The sequence below is a fragment of the Setaria italica genome, chromosome VII (assembly GCF_000263155.2).
Source record: "Setaria italica strain Yugu1 chromosome VII, Setaria_italica_v2.0, whole genome shotgun sequence".
Lineage (NCBI taxonomy): Eukaryota > Viridiplantae > Streptophyta > Magnoliopsida > Poales > Poaceae > Setaria > Setaria italica.
Window position 1 is genome coordinate 6,362,125 of NC_028456.1, and position 16,047 is coordinate 6,378,171.

General features: G+C 55.0%; 1 protein-coding gene across 1 annotated transcript; it reads right to left on the minus strand.

Moving 5' to 3' along the window:
* Positions 1-13,288: 13,288 nt before the first annotated feature.
* Positions 13,289-13,801, minus strand: LOC101784530. Its single transcript, XM_004977712.1, has 2 exons — positions 13,649-13,801; positions 13,289-13,507 (listed from the first exon to the last, which is right to left on the minus strand). Exons 1-2 carry the CDS (start codon positions 13,799-13,801, stop codon positions 13,289-13,291), a joined length of 372 nt encoding a protein of 123 aa, XP_004977769.1.
* Positions 13,802-16,047: the final 2,246 nt, after the last annotated feature.

Sequence of the window (16,047 nt, forward strand, 5' to 3'; positions counted from 1 at the left end):
GCTCAATGGCAAACTCAATGTCCCTATCTGGCGGCATGCCGGGCAGGTCATCCGAAAATACATCGGGGTACTCACAGACAACAGGAAGGTCTTCTATCTGGGTTTCGGCTACAGGATACGCACAAGGATTTGTGTACTCAGGGTGGGACAAGCGTAGGGTAAAGTTGCCATGTAGAGGTGAGTTGATGTGGATAGCTCAGGCAGATACGTCCAGAATCACCTGATGCCGGGTCATGCAATCCATACCCAAGATGACATCTATCCCTTCTAGATCAAGGATGATGATATTTTCCCTAAAAAGGATCTGGCCTAACTTGATAGGCACAAGGTTAACTATCTTATCCGAAGCTAATTTCCCTCCCGGGGTGGAGATCATATATGATCCTTTTGTGTGACCCACAGTTAGCTTACATCTCTCACCAGTCTTATTCCCAATGAAACTATGAGATGCTCCCAAATCAAACAAAATAAGAGCAGTTTGATTATGGACAAGGAATGTACCCGTCATCACTGGTGCACCTTCTGGGAGTTCTGTTAGACTGGTGTAGTTGAGCCGACCCTGGCGAATCTACACCTTGGGCTTCTTTCCCTTGTTGGCCGCAATATTACTCTAACCGGGCCGCTAATTCTTGTTTCTAGGGCAGTCCTTGGCAAAATGCCCAACGTTGCCGCAGGTGAAGCAGCGGTTCCCATTCACAGGGTGGGGCGGTGGTGGTAGATTCGGCCACGGTGCCTGCGGTTGAAATCCCGGAAAATGAAGTGCTACCAATGGTGGGGGTCGTACAACCCATCTTCCCGACTGCTGTGGTCGGCTGGGTGCCTATGGGGAAACCATCCTGTATCTCTGTGCAGGTGGGCTGGTTGTCGGCATTGGAGTCTTCCTCTTTCTCTCGGCTGCCAGAGCCTTCATGCAATCCTCTTGTGAGATGGCCAAGTTGACCAGCTCATTGTAGATATTTACCTTTATTGGGTTCAGTCTCTCTCTGAGCTCCAGGCTCAATTCTCTACAGAACCTGTCCCGCTTCTTCTCATCTGTGTCCACATGGTAGCCGGCATAACAGCACAGATCATTGAAAGCTTGCGCATAGTGCAGGACATCGCGGCTTCCCTGGGTAAGAGCTAGGAACTCGTTGAGCTTGCGCTCTAGGAGACCATCAGGGATGTGATGGCCCCTGAACGCCGTCTTGAACTCCTCCCAGCTAACGACATGGTCGGCTGGCTGCATGGCGAGGTAGTGATCCCACCATAGGAGGGCAAAACCACGCAGTTGCTGCACGACAACTGAGCCTTGTTCTCCTCTGGGTAATGGGCGGTGAGGAGGGAGAACTTGGACTCGATGGCACGAATCCAGGCGTCGGCGTCGAGCGGGTCTTGTGTCTTTTGGAATAGAGGGGGCTGCGTTCCCAAGAAGTCCTCATAGCAAGCAACATGAGGTTGCTGATGAGCCCTTCCTCCCTGGGGCTGCTGCTGCTGCCCTTGGGCAATGTGTCTCAGCAGCTCAGTTTGAGCAGCCAAGATCGCCTCTAGTGTGGGTGGAGGCGGAGGCGGTGGAGGTACCTGCCTCTACTCACTACCACTAGGAACAAAGCCGGAACGGGTGCGGTGCACCATCTGCAAGAGTCAGCTTCCCATTAGTCACATAATCCCAAAAGCTTTCCAATCATGAGGGAACTTATGTGATGAATCCTGAAATGCTACTCTTGCTGATGGTGCAAACACAACAAACATATCTTTTATTGAGTAGGTGCATATCTCTCTTTGCCATCTTAGCCAGCAACTAGCTCGTTTCTGCACCCAGCTGCTTTCGTTTTACTATTGCTAACCGAACGAAAGGATATTGGGATCCACACTCAATAGGGCCCACAAGATCCGTGTTCTCGTCTGCTGGTCCGCGCACGTCCTCGGGGTCCAGATATGTCCGACCCTTAATGCCCGGTTTGGGCGAGGCGAAGCCTTGCAACAAGGGGTCGGGCGAGGCGGAGACCTGCCACGAGGGGTCAGGCGCATCCGACCCTATGACCCGGGGTCGGGCCAAGTTTTGACAAACCCAAAAGAGCAGAAACTTTGCGTGCGGCTGCAGCACAAATTTTGACACAACTTTGACATTCAAGCGTGTCCCAAAGGTGGCATAAGTGGAGTCAAGAGCGAGGTGGGAAACATGAACTGATTTCACCAAGATCATTTCATTACCGGTCTCTTAACATAGGAGAAGTACTCAGCTCAAGGCTAACCTATTACATCACCATCCAAAATTATAGGTTGCCGAGGAGTACAACAAAAGACCAACTTACTACAGCCTCAATCTAAAAGTCATCCAGGTTGCCTATGCTGGAAACACTATGCGTCAGAGAAGGGGCGTCACCAACTTCAATGTCCATACTTGAGACACCCTCTACCTCCTCGGGGTCTTCCTCCTCCTCCTCCTGAGCCATGGGCTCATCCAACTGCATCTCCAAGGTGTGGATAGCATCGAGCTCAGCGTGGTGCTCAGCCAAGTGCGCATTAGCAACCACGAGCTCCATCTCAACCTCCAGTTTTTCTTTAGCAAGCAGCACCATATCCTGCTCCATGTTAGTCGCCCTTTCCTCCAGTTCGGTAATCCGGGTTTGCATATCGGAGACCTATATGCCTCTCTGGATAAGCTGATACGACTGTTCCACCAAATCTCTCTTGGTGGTGTGGAGATGCTCCTGGGTGTCTACAACTATCCTAGCCAAGACAGCTATAGCCCTTCCCTGAAACCCAACCAGTCGGTACAACGCGGTCATGCACCGTGTCATGGTGGAAACGGTGACCAGCGGGTGTGAGGCTGCCAACACCTCCATGTTATTTACCCGGTCAAGCTAAGCTTCATCCATCCGATCTCTAGCGGGGAACAAGACAATTGGGTCCAAAAGGACCTCGAACGGGTGTAGCCGGCAAAACTGAGAGAGAGCTTGCAAGGCAGCGGATTCCCAAGTATCCTCAAGAGTGTGACCATAGGTCAAAACCTTGAGCTGGGGCCACTCGGGATGCGCTGGGGGTGGAGGTACGACCATTCGCACACTGCACCACTGCACTCCATGCTCCTGGTACTAGCGTCCCGCATAAAGAGGTGGCGACTGGTACCCAAACCACCTTCGAAGTGTAGGCATGTGGAATGGGAGGTGCCATCAGCGCCACGAAACACATGCCCGGGAGTAGCCATCTGGAACCAAGAACCAGAAGAAGTGTGAGATCGAAACCCCAAAAGAGAACATATTCTGGGAGGCTTAGAGAAAAGCTCGAACTCATCAAGGATTCATCCAAAACTTCCAATTTACTAACAACCTTCTCTCCTAATAGTTGGCAACAGGTTTTGGTGAGAGAGGTGGAGTGAAAACAGATCGGACAGGGTGAGACACTCGGAATTCTTGCTAGAGCACATGCTGAAAAAAAAGTAGCTAGAGATCCTTAAAGTGAGGAAGAGCTTAACACCAGGGCAAGGTTGTTTCAAGGATACAGGTTTTAGTCATGACGCATGCACGACCTACATCATCCTCTCAACCAAAAATAACTGCCAAAAGCCTTGGACTTACGTAGTTAGTGCTGGTGGCAAGGCAACACTTACAGCACTCCCTGTAGTATCTAGTCGGGTTTCTAATATCACCTTCCTATGCGAACGTAGTTAGTGTACCTGCAAAAAAACACAACCACATGAACCTTTCGTGCCAGCATACACGAAAGCGTCCTCAATCATTACCGTTCACTATAGAAATGGCACCCATGCGTTTAACGCTGCATGGATAGCGTCACCACCGTGGAAATAGGTCCCCTTTGAATAGGACCATATAACCCTTCGCATACTCGTGATGCGGAATCATGCGTACGTATCATAAACGTGGGTGAACAACCGTGATGATAGGCTCATTGGAATCGAACCGTACCACCCTTCGCATAAGTTAACATACGGAACCTGCTCACGTATAATAGATGTGGGCGAAAACAACCGTGATGATAGGTTCTTTTGAATAGAGCTCCCTATCAACCCTCGCATACTCGTGATGCAGAAATCAGCACATGTATGGTACACGTGGCGAAGTGCTGGAAGTTAGCAAATAACCGATAGGTAATAGCCACCTGAAATAACCCCATAGTTCCCTAGGGCCTCTCACACTAAGTCCATCCTTAACGATCGTACGAGATTTTTCAAACACGTTTCTTGAAAGTTTTACTTTTAGAAAAAGTGTTTAGGACCTATTGTATTCTCTGTCCTACTAACCTGCTCTGGTACCAGCTGTGGCGGAACCGCTCGGATTAACTTAGCTAAAGCACAATTAAGTCGCCTAACACGCAATCATATGCTTTAATCAAGTTAACTCAGCAGTCCATCGGATTTCATCCGATAAGACCACTACACAGGACCGAAATAGCAGAGCTCACACGAAGGTGAGTGGTTCCAGAGAATACAACAGATCACCCGAGAATAAACAAGTACATTAATTTCTTACAACACTGGTTCGAAATTCAATCAGTTTGTAGAGTTCACAAGCAGCGGAAAGATAAACCACGGAAGCTAGCACCGGGGTCGGATGTCACTGATGAGGCCGATCATGACATCACTTATCCCTATCCTTGCCGTCCGAGGAGGGATCCCACTTGACCGTCCACCCAAGCGGGAGCTAGGGAGGCCAAGTGCCAACAACAGCAAACTCAGGAACTTCGAGATCACCTGAAAGATGTGCCAGAAGCAAGGCTGAGCAGCTATGTTGAACAAGACTTAACCGACCGGTGGAAAAACTACTCCACTAACTTCTAGACATGCAAGGCTCTTTGGCTGAGGGGTTTGTTTTGCCAAAAGTGACTACAGTATGTCCTTACTTTCAATATTTTAGCTCCCAGTTCTAAGTGTGTTTACCTGACTAGGTTAGCAGCTATGCTAGGCAAGCAGAAGTTTCCCAGCAATTTACGATAAGCATTCATATCATCAATACCATCAAGTTCCATTCTTACTATGTGTAGCATAGTGATTAAGCAGTCCCAAACTGTGAGAGGCAGATGAATCGATTCGAATTTCTTAACCATGCATGGCGAGCCTAATCTCACGACATCCGCGCACCACAGAGGGTCGCTTCCCTTGTCGGCCATCCCCATCAACCATTCTGTGACAGTACTTGTCACCACATGCGGCCACAAGGGAAACTCTGTTCCAGAGATAGTGGATCGAACCGCTCACGTCCTGGTTCAATCAGGTACTAGGCTTCCCCATCCCATACTAGGTATGAGATTAGTATTTTCAAACACTTGATCACGAACACCAACACTTTTTGACCTTAAACCAATTTCATGTAGACAGACGGAGCCATCCACGGACCACCAAAATAGTTCACAAGGCCTTGCCCCATCCATCGTCCTTATAGTGGTGACAAAGGAGAACAAGCAACTCCTATAACTCGCGAGTGACAGGGAATCACTCAACTTTTACCGAGTCCTGTTAAGCATTGCAACTACTCGACCTACCATACTAGTGTTCAGATCAAGGGAACTAAGTCATGCATCTATGGTTTCAAACAACTCCTGTAGCGTAATGCACATACATACAAATGAAGGCATGCGCAAGTTTAGAAAGACTGGGTTATGCTCCGGGGCTTGCCTTCAAGCGGGGTAGAAGCGAACTAATCTTCGGCGCTCTCGGGTTCAGCTCCTGCAGGCGGCAGCTCAGCTACAACTCCATCTTGTGGCATTGGGTGCAGCTCGTACGTGCCGTCAGCGAGGTTTAGTTCTACACGGAATGCAAATGCAAGGGTTAAAACACTTAGACGGTTATTTCAACAACACTTGCAAGGATTTAGCCCAGAAACTGTAGCAAAACTATAGGAAAAGTGTGAAACCCATTTTATTGGATTCTACTCAGAAAGAGGATTCCAACCCAAGTGATTTCACATTTTTCTGATTTTTCCTCGATTTAAGATGAATTTCCCAAGCTTCTGTTGATTTAGAGTAAGATAAAAGAGTCGGATCGGGAAAAACTTATAATCTGACCTTTAGACCTAAGGAATAACTGTACCGGGGTCCTCAGACTTGACACAGAAAAGTCACCAAAATTTTACGCAAATACCCTCAGTCAAAAGAAAAGGATACAACTGAGCCCTCGGGCGAGGCGAACAGGGGTCGGGCGAAACAGATATGGGTCGGGCGAAACAGATAGGGGTCGGGCGAAATAGATAGGGGTTGGGTGAACTGGAGGGGGTCGGCATCTCACCTTTGGTCCTATTGACAAATACTTGGGATTGAGAAGAAGCAAGCTCAGGCGGAACAACGAAAGGCGCTAAGTTTCGCGTGGCGGTGAGGTCCGGTGGTGTTCCGATGGCAGCAGCGCTTTTTGTGGACAACAAGCCAGCTCTACCACAGCGTGAAGGAAAGCAAAATGGTTGGCGAGGTTGGCAAGGCACGGCGTTGTGCGGAAAGGGGAGGTCCACCGAGAGCTCAGGCGGCGGCACTTGCGCGTGAAGCAGAGGAATGTGCAGCGACAAGTGCGCTGGAGAAGAACAAGCAAGCAAGGGTGACAAGGTGGTGGTGGCAAGGGAACTCCGATAAGAGGCTTCGGTACCCCTTGTATAGCTGCGCAGAAGTGAACGAGTTCGAGCGGCGCGAGGATAAGATCGAGAGAGAATGGAGTGCTCTACCGCGGCGGCGATTGGCCGGCGAAGCGGAGCTCCGGAGACAGGATCCTACGGCATTGGGCAAGGAAGACAGTGCTAGGCAAGCGCAGTTTTGCTGTGCGGAAGGATTGGCCAGGTCGAGCGCGTGCTTGGTCGCGTCAAGTGCCGGATTGGTTGCGGTGACTCGGTATCGGCGGACAGGAGGAAAGGAAGGGCACTGCAGGTGAGGGTGCTGTAGGCGAGGTGACAGGGCGAGCGATGTGACATGAGGATGCGTGGACTAACGGCTCTGCTGAAGCACACGACTAGCGAGGTGGGGGAAAAAGAGTTGTCACTACCTGCGCGGTGGTTGGCGAAGGCGGTATCGTCGCGGGGCGCGCGCGTGGGCAACGCGACTGAGGTACGATGGAAAAGCCTGAAGGAGTTGGGGCGTGGCCGGGGATCCTGGTGAGGAGATGCATGCGGGAGGCGAGGCGGACTAGCGCGGCAGCGGCCAATGTTCGGTCGCAGCGGCGGCAGGGCGCTTGGCACGGTTGGCAAGGTCTTGGGCGAGACAAGACGGGGCGGAAAAGTCTGCAGCGCATTTCGGCGCGCGATTGGGAAGGAGGCGCGCTGATCCATCGTGTCGCGGCCGGCGACTGGGTAAGACGGCGCTCGCCAGTGAGGTTATGCCATGCGGCGAAGGGGCTCTAAGACAGGGCGCACGCGCGCTCTGACGGACTTGGTCCGATCGATCCACGGGATCCTTTTCTGGGTCCATCTTCCAGGCTCTTGATCTCCCGATTTCCAAACTACGCCACTTTGACTCCCTTAACAAGAGTTGTAGAACACCAGCCAAGGTCCAACTTTTGTAATTGGATCGAGCTCAAGGACGCAGTGGATTTGGGGATCTATAGCTCCAAGGTTTGGAGGAACACTGGTTTCCGAACTTAGAGAAAAACTGCGGTTTTGCTAGTTTTCAAGGGTCGGGGCTGATTTGAACTGCAAATTTGGGGATCTTTGGAGGCGAAATGGGACCAAGGTCCAATTAGCAAAGTTTAAGCAGGGAATTCTTTCCCCAACTTCTATGAAAGGTTTTCTTGATGCTCAGCTCAACTTTCCAACAACAAACTCTCCCTAAGGCGCTAGGTTGGGCTGAAAACCATACTTAACCGGTATAGCTCAAGAAAGGCTGAGTCAACTAGATTAGGAGACTTGTCTTAAGATTAAGCTCGGTGGATTTAAAACTAGGTCGTTATAGGGTGCTTGTCTCAGCGTCCGCGACAGAGACGGCGATGACGGTGGGGATGGGGGTGCCTGCCCCAGCGGCCGCGATGGAGATAGCGGCGGTGGCAGAGACGGGGGTGCCCGCCCTAGTGGCCCCGGCGGAGTCGGTGGTAGCATTGGAGATAGCGGGGCACGCGCTGGCGGCGACGATGGCTGCGGTGGAGGTGATGAAGACAGCGGCACATGCGCCGGCATCATCGACGGGGCTGATGGCGTGAGGGGCGGTGGCGCCTGCCCCGGCGGTGACGTCGGGAATGGTGGCGTCGTTGTCGGCCGGAAGGGCCTCCCGTGCCCCGGCGGCAACATCGGGGACGGCGGTGTCGGGATTGGCTGGAACAGCCTCCCGTGCCCTTGTCCCAGTTGGTCTCGACCCCAACGCATGGGGTGGGCTGACCTTGCGCTGGAGGTCCCGTGAGGACCCGCAGAAGCCCCGCTTCGTGCTGGACGATGCCGAGGAGCGGAGTAGGTGGTGGGCGGTGCAGGGCAGACTCGCAAACCTCCGCGCCGCCCTGTCTTCCGTGATGGGGCAATTGGATGGCGTCGTTGTCCCCGGTGGTCAGGTATGGTGTTCTCTTTGGTGGTCATTTTCCTCTCGTTTCGTTCCTCCTTTCTCCCAACAGTTCCTGATCATAAATCATTCTGTAGGCCCTCCAGGAATGCAGCCAGGGGAAGTCTGAGTTCCTCCGGCGCGAGTGGGGGCTCTGGGAGCATTTCTCCGCGGAAAGGCGGCAGATCGGGGAGCTAACCGGACAGCTCGCCGCCGCCCAGCAGATCATTGCCGACCTGCGCGCGCGCGAGCAGGAGGTGCGGGAGGGCGCGTGGCAAGCGGAGGATAAGTTCCAGGCTATTGTCGAGAAGGCTCGCCTTGACACCGAGGAGTTCCAGGCCGTTGCCGAGCAGGCCCGCCATGATGCCAAGGAACTCGCACGGTTGAAGAAGGATCATGAGGCCCTTCAGAAAACCGTCGAGCGTATCTGGCACGAGCGGCACGCGGCTTGGCAGGAGTGCGACTTCGAGGCGAGCCGGAAGGCTGAGGCCGAGAAGATGGTGGCCGACCTTGGGGAGGAGGTCAGTCGGCTCCATGTGCTGGTGCAGGGGCTTCAGACCACCGTGTCTCAAGGGGTTGACCGGGAATGTCAGCTGAGAGCCCGATCTGAAGGTAAGGCTTCCGCTATCCTTTTGCTTGCCGCGTTGTGCCGGTTTTTGACTTGGTCGACTTTTCTGGATAGGCCTTGAGGACGACCTCGCCCGACTGAGGGACATCATCGACGTGGAGCGCACTGAACATGCCAACCTAAGGGACTCAGTCCACATCGTCTGCGATGGCCTCAACGTGGTCCAAGAGGAGGGGACGAGCTCGTTAGTGGCTCGTGTCCTTGGGGCGTACCGGTAGGCCCGTGAGATCACTCGGGTGGCGCTCCACGTCATGGTGAGGCGGACCTTCGGCGTCTTTGGCTCCCAATACTCCGGCATCAACTTTGCCGCGATGAGCGGGGGGTATGCCTCCGGCTACTCCGAGGCCGAGCTGGATGAGATCGACGCGTTGGTGCTCAATCCAGTGGAGGCCTTGGCAAAGCTCCTGGAGGATGAGGCCATCCCGCCGGAGGACCCAGGGATGAGTTAGCTGTATCAGGCTTAGATGCCCAAAAAATATGTAAATGTGTTTAGTGATTTTGAACTTGCTTTTGTGATGGCCATAGAGGCCTTTGTGTAATTTTCAAGAAAGGTTTTCAATCCTCTTTCTGTTTTTTGGGTTTGGAAAGATTGGAGCGCGATTCGGATGCGTCAGGAAGTGCCGATGAGCAAGGGTGCCATAGCCGCTAGGGTGTAGGTTTCTTGCAGTCCGATCGGTCTTGCCCGAGCATCGTTTGTGCACTCTTTTCTTTTCACGCCTAAACGTTCAGGAAGATGGTCAGTTTGAAAAAAAATAGTGTTTTGAGAAGACACCAAGTGACTTGGGCAAGAGCCCCTGATAGCCCCCGAGGGATATGCGACCCTACAGCAGAGCCAGGGTCGGATATCCCTAAGCTTAAGATGAAACTTTAGCGAAGGCAATTCAAAACCACCCCTTTCTCACAAACTAAAAGATAATCAGAAGTATGTATGTACAAACTTGGATAAAATGGCTAAGGGTAGAAGCATCTTAGCTACTCGATGTTCCAAGCGTTGGTGAAGACCTGCCCATCAGGGGTCACCAGCTTGTACGTGCCCAGCTGCAGTACTTGCGCGATGATGAAAGGACCTTCCCACGGAGGGGTGAGCTTGTGCCAACCCCTGTTGTCCTAGACAAGGTGAAGCACCATGTTGCCGACGTTGAAGGCTCAGCCTCTTACCTTACGGCTGTGATACCGTCCCAAATCTTACTGGTACTTGGCCGAGTGTAGCAGGGCCACGTCACGCGCTTCGTCGAGTTGGTCTTGTGCATCCTCAAGAGATGCTTGGTTCCCTCGTTCATCGTATGCCCTGACCCTCGGCGACCCGTACTCCAGGTTGGTGGGGAGGATTGCCTTAGACCCGTAGACCATGAAGAACAGGGTGAAGCCGGTTGCCCTACTAGGGGTCATCCTCAAACTCCATAGGACCGCGGGGAGGTCCGCGATCCACCAGTCGTCGAACTTGTTGAGACGGTTGAAGATCCACGGTTTGAGACCCTGGAGTATCATGCCGTTGGCCCGCTCAACCTGTTCGTTCGTGTGGGGGTGCGCTGCGGCTGACCAGTCCACTCGAACGTGGTGGTCGTCGCAGAACTTGAGGAACTTCTTCCCAGTGAACTGCGTGCCATTGTTCGTGATAATGGAGTTGGGGACTCCAAAGCGATGGATGATGTCGGTGAAGAATTGCACCGCCTGCTCGAACTTGATTTGCGCGACCGGTCGTGCCTCTATCCACTTTGAGAACTTGTCGATGGCAACAAGTAGGTGGATGAAGCCCCTGGGCGCCTTCTTGAAGGGCCCGACAAGGTCCAAACCCCAGACCATGAAGGGCCACGTGATGGGGATGGTCTGGAGTGCCTGGGCGGGCACATGGGTCTGTCTCATGAAGAATTGGCACCCTTTGCAGGTGCGCACCACGTGGGTGGCTTTAGCGACCACTGTCGGCCAGTAGAAGCCTTGTCGGAAGGCGTTCCCGACGAGGGTTCTTGGTGCGGCGTGGTGGCCGCAGGCCCTAGCGTGGATGTCCTGTATCAACGCCTTTCCCTGCTCGATCAGGATGCAGCGCTGGAGGATGCCGGTGTGGCTCCGCTTGTAGAGCTCCTGGTCGATGATGATGAAGGATTTGGCATGGCATGCAATCCTTCGCGCCTCCGTCTTGTCCGTTGTGAGCGACTCACGGATGAGGTAGTCGAGGTATGGGACTCTCCAGTCAGGAGGGGGGTCGGGCTCCTCTGCTGGGTTTGTGTCGATCTCCATGACCTCAGGGTCAGAGGGATCAGCCTCCGAGTCCAGGACAGGTGGCGAGTTGCCGACCTCTCCTAGGTCGGTGCCCGAGTCCGGGATAGGTGACGCATCGCCAACCCCTCCCAGCTCCTTGTAACGTATCGAGGGCTTATATTGGTCGCTGATGAAGATGCCGTCGGGGACGGGCTTTTGGCCGGATGCCGCCTTTGCCAGTTCGTCAACTGCCTCATTGAAACATCTTGTGACATGGTTGAGTTCCAGACTGTCGAACTTGTCTTCGAGCTTGCGGACTTCATTGCAGTACGCTGCCATCTTGGGGTCGTGGCAGCTCCTTCATGACTTGCTCGAGGACTAGCTGAGAGTCGCCCTAGATGTCCAGCCGTCGGATGCCCAGTTCGATGGCGATGCGAAGCCCATTGAGGAGAGCCTTGTACTCAGCAACATTGTTGGATGCGGGAAAGTGGAGGCGGATCATGTACCTCATGCGTACGCCGAGGGGAGAGACAAAGACCAGACCCGCTCCGGCATGAGCCTTCATCAGCGACCCGTCGAAGTACATCGTCCAGTACTCCTGCTTCTCCAGTGCTGATGGCGTCTCGATCTCTGTCCACTCTGCAACAAAGTCGGCGAGTACCAGGGACCTGATGGCTGTCCAGGGGGCGTAGGTGATGCCCTGGTCCATAAGGTCGAGCACCCACTTCGCGATCCATCCTGTGGCATCCTGATTCCGAATCACTTTGCCGAGGGGGAATGATGAGACGACCGTCACCGGGTGGGAGGTGAAGTAGTGGCGCAACTTCCTCTTCATGATGGGGACTGCGTAGATGAGCTTCTAGATCTGAGGGTAGTGGGCCTTGGACTCGGACAAGACCTCACTGACGAAGTACACCGGGTGCTGCACCTTGAGGGCGTGTCCCTCCTTCTCTCACTCCACCACTAGAGCTGCGCTAACCACCTGGATGGTCGCCACGATGTAGAGCAGGAGTGGCTCCCCGTCGATTGGTGGTACCAGGATCAGGGCCTTCATCAGGAGGTGCTTGAGCCGGTCAAGCGCCTCTTAGGCCTCGGCGGTCCACACAAAGCGATCGGTCTTCTTCAGGAGTCGGTAGAGAGGGAGTCCTCATTTGCCGAGGCGTGAGATGAAGCGGCTCAAGGCCACAAGGCATCCCGTCAGATGCTGAACTCCCTTCAGGTTTCGGATCGGCCACATATCGCTGATGGCCGCTATCTTCTCCGGATTGGCTTCGATGCCGCGCACGGAAACGATGAAGCCAAGCAGCATGCCCCTCGAAACCCCAAAAACGTACTTTTCGGGGTTGAGTTTGATGCGCTTGTCTCTCAGCCTCTCGAAAGCTAGTTCGAGATCGGGGATGAGCTGATCACCCTTCTTGGACTTGACCACGATGTCGTCTACGTAGGCCTCTACGGTTCGCCCGATGAGGTCTCCGAAACACTTGAGCACGATGACATAGGCTGGAACGTAGCCCCCACGTTTTTGAGGCCGAACGGCATCTTGACGTAGCAGTAGGGCCCGAAAGGGGTGATGAAAGAGGTCACGAGCTGGTCGGACTCTTTCATCGCGATCTGGTGGTAACCGGAATACGCGTCAAGAAAGCTAAGGGTTTCGCACCCTGCGGTGGAGTTGACTATATGATCTATGCGCGGCAAAGGAAACGGATCCTTTAGGCATGCTTTGTTGAGACCCGTATAGTCAACACACATTCTCCATTTCCCATTCTTTTCTCGTACAAGAACAGGATTGGCTAACCACTCGGGGTGGTGCACTTCCTTGATGAACCCGGCCGCCAAAAGCTTCTGGAGCTCCTCACCGATGGCCTTGCACCTCTCCTCGTCGAAGCGGCGCAAGCCTTGCCTCACCGGTTTGGAGCTGGCCTTGATGTTCAAGGAGCGCTCGGTGACTTCCCTCGGGATGCCTGGCATGTCCGAGGGTTTCCATGGGAAAATGTCGCTGTTTGCGCGAAGGAAGTCGACAAGCGCGCTTTCCTATTTGGGAGATAGGGTAGCGCCTATCCGCACGATCCTGCCGTCAGAACTGCTGGGGTCGAGGGGGACCTCCTTGACGCCTTCGGTGGCCTTGAAGGAGGTGGTGGACTGCTTGGAGTTGGGTGAGTCCTCGGCGCTCTCTGCGAGCCAGACCACGGGGTCCTCTGTGCAAGTGATGGCCGCGGCATACTCGCAGCATTCTACGTCGCACTCGTACACCTTTTGGAAAGACGTGCTGATGGTGATGACCCCGTGGGGCCCTGGCAGCTTGAGCTTGAGGTAGGTGTAGTTGCGGATGGCCATGAACTTGGCGTAGCATGGCCGCCCCAAGATGGCGTGGTAGGTCCCGTGGAAGCCCACCACTTCGAAGGTGAGGGTCTCCTTCCTATAGTTGGAAGGAGTCCAAAAAGTGATGGGCAGGTCGATCTGCCTGAGAGGCATCGCCCGTTTCCCCAGCACGATGCCATGAAATGGTGCCTCGCTGGGATGGAGGCGAGAGCGGTCGATCCCCATGGTGTCGAGAGTCTCGGCGTAGAGCATGTTGAGGCCACTGCCTCCATCCATGAGCACCTTGTTGAGGTGCATTGTGCCGACGATGGGGTCGACGACGAGCGGGTAGCGTCCCAGCTGCAGGACGCGCTCCAGGTGAACGGACTGGTCGAAGGTGATGGCAGATCTCGACCAGTCGAGGAAGGTCGGGGTGGCGGGTTCGGCCGCGTAGACTTCGTGGCGACCAGTCGAGGAAGGTCGTAAGCCGCCGGCCCACCGAAGATCATGAAGCAGCCATCCACGTTGGGAAAGCCATCTTCCTTCCCCTCGCCAACCTTCTTCTCCTCTTTGAGCTTCCATCTCTGGTCGCCCTTCACTAGGTTGCCTACAAAATACCTCTTCATGAGGTTGCAGTCTTTGTAGGTGTGCTTGGCGGGGCACTCGTGGTTTGGGCACGGTCCCTCGATCAGCTTGTCGAAGAAGCCAAGGGTGCCCTCAGGGGGTGGCTATTCCCATTTGCACTCAGAAATGGCCACGAGGGGAGCCTCGTGCCACTGCTTGTTCTTCTTCTTCTGCTGGTGGTTGGAGGTGCCCTCATCGGTGTCCTCCTCCCGCTTCTTCTTGCCCTTTGAGTGATCAAAGATCACCCCGATGGCCTCTTCGCCCGAGGTGAAGTTGGTGGTGATGTTGAGGAGCTCCTCTGTGGTCCGTGGGCCCCTACGTCCCAGCTCTTTGACTAGGGGCTGGCAGGAAGTTCCTGCCAGGAAGGCTGATGATGTTGGCGTTCGCGACGTTGGAGAGCTCGGTGCGCTTCCTGGAGAAGCGCCGGATGTAGTCACAGAGGGACTCATCCGACTCCTAGCGGCAGCTCTGGAGGTCCCAGGAGTTTCTAGGGTGCATGTACGTGCCCTGGAAGTTTCCCACGAAGATTTTCTTTAGGTCATTCCAGTTACGGATCTGACCCGAGGGAATGTGCTCCAGCCAGGCTCACGCCGAGTCGGCCAGAAATAGCAGGAGATTGCGAATGATGAACAGGTCATCATCCACCCCACCGGCCTAACATGCAAGCCGATAGTCGCTGAGCCAAAGCCTAAGGTTCGTCTCCCCAGAGTACTTGGCCACATTGGTGGGCTGCCTGAAGCGTGCTGGGAACGGGGCGTTCAGGATGCGTGCAGAGAAGGCCCTGGGTCCCGCTGGGTTGGGGCTCGGGCTGCGATCTTCTTCGCTGTCGTAGCGGCCACCATGGTGGACGTGGTAGCCATGGTCCGCTCCATCCTCCTTGTCTGCGCGGGAGCACCTCCGCGCGTCCAGGGTGTCGCGGGCGTCGCGGACGGGACCGATGCGCCGGTGGATGGACTGGCCTCCGCCTCCTGTGGGCGGCAGTGTCCTTCGAGCAGGCGTAGCCCGGTTTCCACCAGGGGGAGGCTAGTGGATAGACTTCCCACGCCTTTCGAGAGGTGCGGTGGGCGCTGGCCTGCTGGCGTTGTGCCCACATCGCTGGGACGCAGAGCTCTCCGCCTGCTGGACTACGGTGCATTTCAGCAGGTTGCGCACCTCCTGATGGGCCTGTCGCTCCTCGGGCGTCGCTGGCTCGGGGAGTCATTGAATCAGGGCCGCCATGGCGGTGATGTTCTGGCTGGCGCGGGTGAAGAGTTGAGGGCGATCCTCGTCCTCGCAGATGCGCCTTTGGACATCGCGCGCCCATTGTCGTGCCCCGCCTTCGTTGCGAGGGCGCTCGACCTCCTGAATGGGCACCACACGCGCCTCTGGTAGACGTGGCCGCTCCGGGATCCTAGCGAGGGCCCCGGTTGTGGCTGTGGCGCGCGGTGGTGGAGTGCGCTGCCTCCCTGCGGTGCCGTTGTCGTTGGACCCCTCGGAGTGCACGTCGGCCATGAAGCACTCTCGCGAGGGGTGGTGGCTCCCGTTGTCAGAGCCGGCGTCGGAGGCTGTCCTCGCCACGCCCACAAACTTGTTATTCGCAGGTGGCACGATCATGGATCACGCCAGGAGACGACCGTAGGTCACCGTGGCGTTGCGCAGCCTAGAGGGCCATTCCTCCGAAAGAGGCCCCGTGGCGCGTGCCCGGCCGCTCACCACCATTCAGGCGGCAGAGCCGGAGGTGACGGGGTGAGCGGGAAGGACAAGGAGAGGGATCTGCTCGATTCCGTCCCCCGTGGCGAGGAAGTCCAAGCTCCCAAAGCGGACGTGGGAGCCGGGAGCAAAGCTAGTGTCGCGGTTGGCCATCCGAACCATGTGATGTACGCGCAAAG

Bases quoted from the DNA above. Each gene is read 5' to 3' on its own strand.
- LOC101784530 (XM_004977712.1), bottom strand. From the start codon at position 13,801: ATGGGGATCGACCGCTCTCGCCTCCATCCCAGCGAGGCACCATTTCAT. The intron at 13,508-13,648 runs GTGGGCTTCCAC...TCTTTCCAAAAG, and splicing joins AGACCCTCACCTTCGAAGTG to GTGTACGAGTGCGACGTAGA.